This window comes from Cibotium barometz, chromosome 43 (genome assembly GCF_041138505.1).
Source record: "Cibotium barometz isolate CiBa-2024 chromosome 43, ASM4113850v1, whole genome shotgun sequence".
Lineage (NCBI taxonomy): Eukaryota > Viridiplantae > Streptophyta > Polypodiopsida > Cyatheales > Cibotiaceae > Cibotium > Cibotium barometz.
The window spans coordinates 12,126,872-12,130,178 of record NC_141088.1 but is presented as its reverse complement, the minus strand read 5'-3'; the positions used below and the strand labels follow the sequence as shown (position 1 = coordinate 12,130,178).

The following is a 3,307-nucleotide window of genomic DNA, read 5'->3' as shown; positions in this document are numbered from 1 at the left end:
ATCTTGTCGATGTTGATGGGAGGCCGTGACTAGTTTTTCAAGGATTTCTCAAAAGACAAATCACAAAAGCAAAGCACTCTAATCATGAACTTTAATGTCATAAGTAATTTATCAAAGAGATAAATATCACTACCAAGATCATAGCCTTAAATTTAAAGCTAAGGGTCTTATGATTAATTCACAATGTGAACTAACCTCACTAATGCTTTTGCCATGGCGAATGTTAATAGATTGCCTACCAAGCATGGTGAGAACATTATTAGATTGCCTACCAATGTGAACTAAAATCACTTATGCGTTGTAATGGTGATTGTTATTAGATTGCCTACCAAGCAAGGTGGACATTACTAGATTGGATATAAAAGCAATTATGCTTTAGCATGGTGAATTCTATTAGAGTGCCATGATAGAGATTAATGAAAGGAGAGGCAGAGATAGGGATCAAAGCATGTTCATGTGTGTGTGTGAGAGAGAGAGAGAGAGAGAAGCAGGAAGACAAGTGGTAAATGAAATGGTCAAATATAGACCTAGGTGTTAATTAATTTCATAGTTTGGGAATGGTCATATTGGGAGACTAAGCTATATGCTTTGATTGACGTACCCGTGCTGCGATGCTTTGAGGATCGTTGGCACTGCCTTGACGTGCGCGAGGCTTGAGGTTGGTGTTCAAGGCGGGGCCAAGGGGGTGCCTCGATGATTTCTTCGGACGAGAAGCTGGTACTTGCATGGCGCCGTTAATGAAACCATCATTATTATTATTATTATTATCCCACATAGCACCACCACCTCCTCCTGCTGCCGACGACTTATAACTCACGCATCCCCCCCCCCCCCCAAAAAAATTAAAATTAAAATTAAAATCCCACATCATCTGAATTATCAAAATCAGTACACATTAATTAATCGTGTGTACTTGAACCAGTACTCACATAATCCGGTCCTATAATTTAGATTTAAAAAAAAAAGCTATTCCAGTCCTATAATTTACATATTATATGTAATCGACCAAAGATAGAGAAGCTTAATTTTATAGTATATGGTGGAACTAGTCCAACAACCACATGTACCAAATTTTATGTAATAATTAATACCCATGGCCAAAAAAAGTCAATAATTTTAAAAATATCAATATACACATAGAAAAACTCTATGAAAACAAAAAATCAAAAAAAAGAAAAGAAAAGAAGCTTACCAATTGAGCCCGCTTTGATGGTGTGATCATTGATGATGATGATGATGCTGATAAGCGTCTCTTTGAATGATTGAAAAGTGGCTGCTCTAGTATAGTATCCACATCCAGAGGTGGAGCTTGACCAAAGCAAATGGTGGAGCTCCCTGCATTAAATCTCTTCTCATAATTCTCTGCATCTTTCTTGTACTTAGTATTTCCATGATTAATCCCCATTTGTCCCTTAATCAAATCCATCTCTCCAACATTCGCATCGATTAACCCTTGGTTAGTGCCTCTATTATTAGAGTAATCCATACTTAATCTAGGAACCGTACTACAGCTGTTGCTCCTCAATATACTATTCATTGACCTTGTAGCTATATTGATGTTATTATCTCCTTCATGATCATCCAAATCCATGTCAATATTGCCTCCTCTAATCATGCTCGCATTCAAATCACCAACTTGATTAGTGGCCCCATAATGCGTGCTTGGCCCCTCCGCTGCATAATGCTGCATCCCACTCATCAAAGCTACATGATCAGACTGTTGCTGCAAGTAATCCGAATTGGATCTTGTTTCAAGAAGCAGCTCTCTAAAGCTCTCTGGTAGTGATGGAAATCCATGACCTTCATTAAACTGTCTCAGAAAGCTGGTACTGGGGTGGCTGTGGGTTACTGATCTGATCTCTGGGTCTAAAACACTAATTGGTGCTTTAGCTGCTAATACATCATGTGGATGCATGAGCACTGACTCAGAGACTGGTGCTTGGAGGTGTATGAGCTGTGGCAGATAGGAGCTGCCTGAGGCATGAAAATCATGAAGATTTGCAGCATATTGCTCTGCAGAGAGGCAATGAGGTTGATTGAGCTGCCTCCAAGTGGGAAAATCATGAGGGGGCTTTGCATATGTGGGCTTAAATTTACTGCCATTTTGAGGATCCATTACAGCAAGATTAATTGATATCATGGGCTGCAACTTCCAATTAAGTTAAAGCCATATGATCTCTTTGCCCTGCTGCAACAGGATATGTACCAAAATGCTAACTTATGCAGCACTGCGGGGTTGATATTAGCACCATTTAATAATTGACAGACTTCAATTGCATCTCCCTCAAGAGTTACATAATTAGCTAGACTTAATGACTGATCACAAACATACTGTCTTCTTCTTTTTGAGGATTTGAGCTTCATCTTCTTAGTTTTGCCTTCATCAATACTTGCAACAAATGCTTGATCACTGCAAGTTTTGCATGTCAAGGGTACCTAGAGCATCTGCAAAATGAAAGATCATAATTTTCAGTATATCACGTACACTTAGACTGGAATCTAAGACAAACCACTAATAAAGAAAGCCAGATTAAAGACTCCTAACCTTAAAGAGAGCCAGATTAAGTCTCAAATTTCTAAGCATCAACATAATCCACCTTTGATCATCCTATGGTTGCCAGGCAATAATATCTCTTGCCCTCAAATTCCAACTGCTTATAAAAAGGTTAGCTAAGGTACATTAGTAATCAAACAAACATCCATCTAAGATAAACTAAGGTTAGCTAAGGTAAACTAATCAAACAGATATCCATCTCCTACCAAGCATAACATCATGTGAGTGTGTTTACATATACAAGGCTAAGCACTAGTTAAGTAGGCGTTTAACCTAGTGATTACAGGAGGTTAATATGTGGGCGATTTTACCTTATGGTATGCTGCAGGTCTCAAAAATGCTGGTCAAATCAAAGGAAAGTTGAGCCCTCGGAAGCAACATATAGCTGTTAGAGAGTTAACTAAGAAATTAGGGCTGGCAAACGAGGTGCAGCTCATCATTGTGCAGAACCCTTGGAAAGCCGTTGGATTTCGAGGCTGCATGCAACGTCAAAGCTGTACTCTTCCAAGGGGCATCTTCGTTGATAGGCGAGGAAAGCTTAATATTGGCAGTTAATGATCTTATTAAATTCATTATTGTCTTTGAAGGAAGAGCTCACTCAGTAAAGAGTGTACCTCGGCACATATGTAGGATGGAAGTTTTCAAAGTGCACGTGTAAAGTCCATGGTCTCCATGCATGCCAGGCAGGAAAAGCAAAAGGTGGTGGAAATTTTTATTCACAATTACTCACCTAACCATTAGATTATATGTCTC

General features: G+C 39.0%; 1 protein-coding gene across 2 annotated transcripts in view; it reads right to left on the bottom strand.

Moving 5' to 3' along the window:
* LOC147613531 (uncharacterized) overlaps positions 1-3,086 on the bottom strand; it is a 4,094-nt gene extending 1,008 nt beyond the window's left edge. Inside the window, exons 1-3 of one of the 2 annotated variants that reach the window (XM_086781183.1) lie at positions 2,866-3,086; positions 1,193-2,445; positions 602-805 (exon numbers count right to left, since the gene is read on the bottom strand). In XM_086781183.1, coding sequence (XP_086637309.1) covers positions 602-805; positions 1,193-2,140 — 1,152 coding nt within the window. In that variant the 5' untranslated portion in view covers positions 2,141-2,445; positions 2,866-3,086. The remainder of the gene's footprint in view (positions 1-601; positions 806-1,192; positions 2,446-2,865) is intronic. The other variant, XM_086781184.1, reaches the window with a different exon arrangement.
* Between the last annotated feature and the right edge of the window lie 221 nt (positions 3,087-3,307).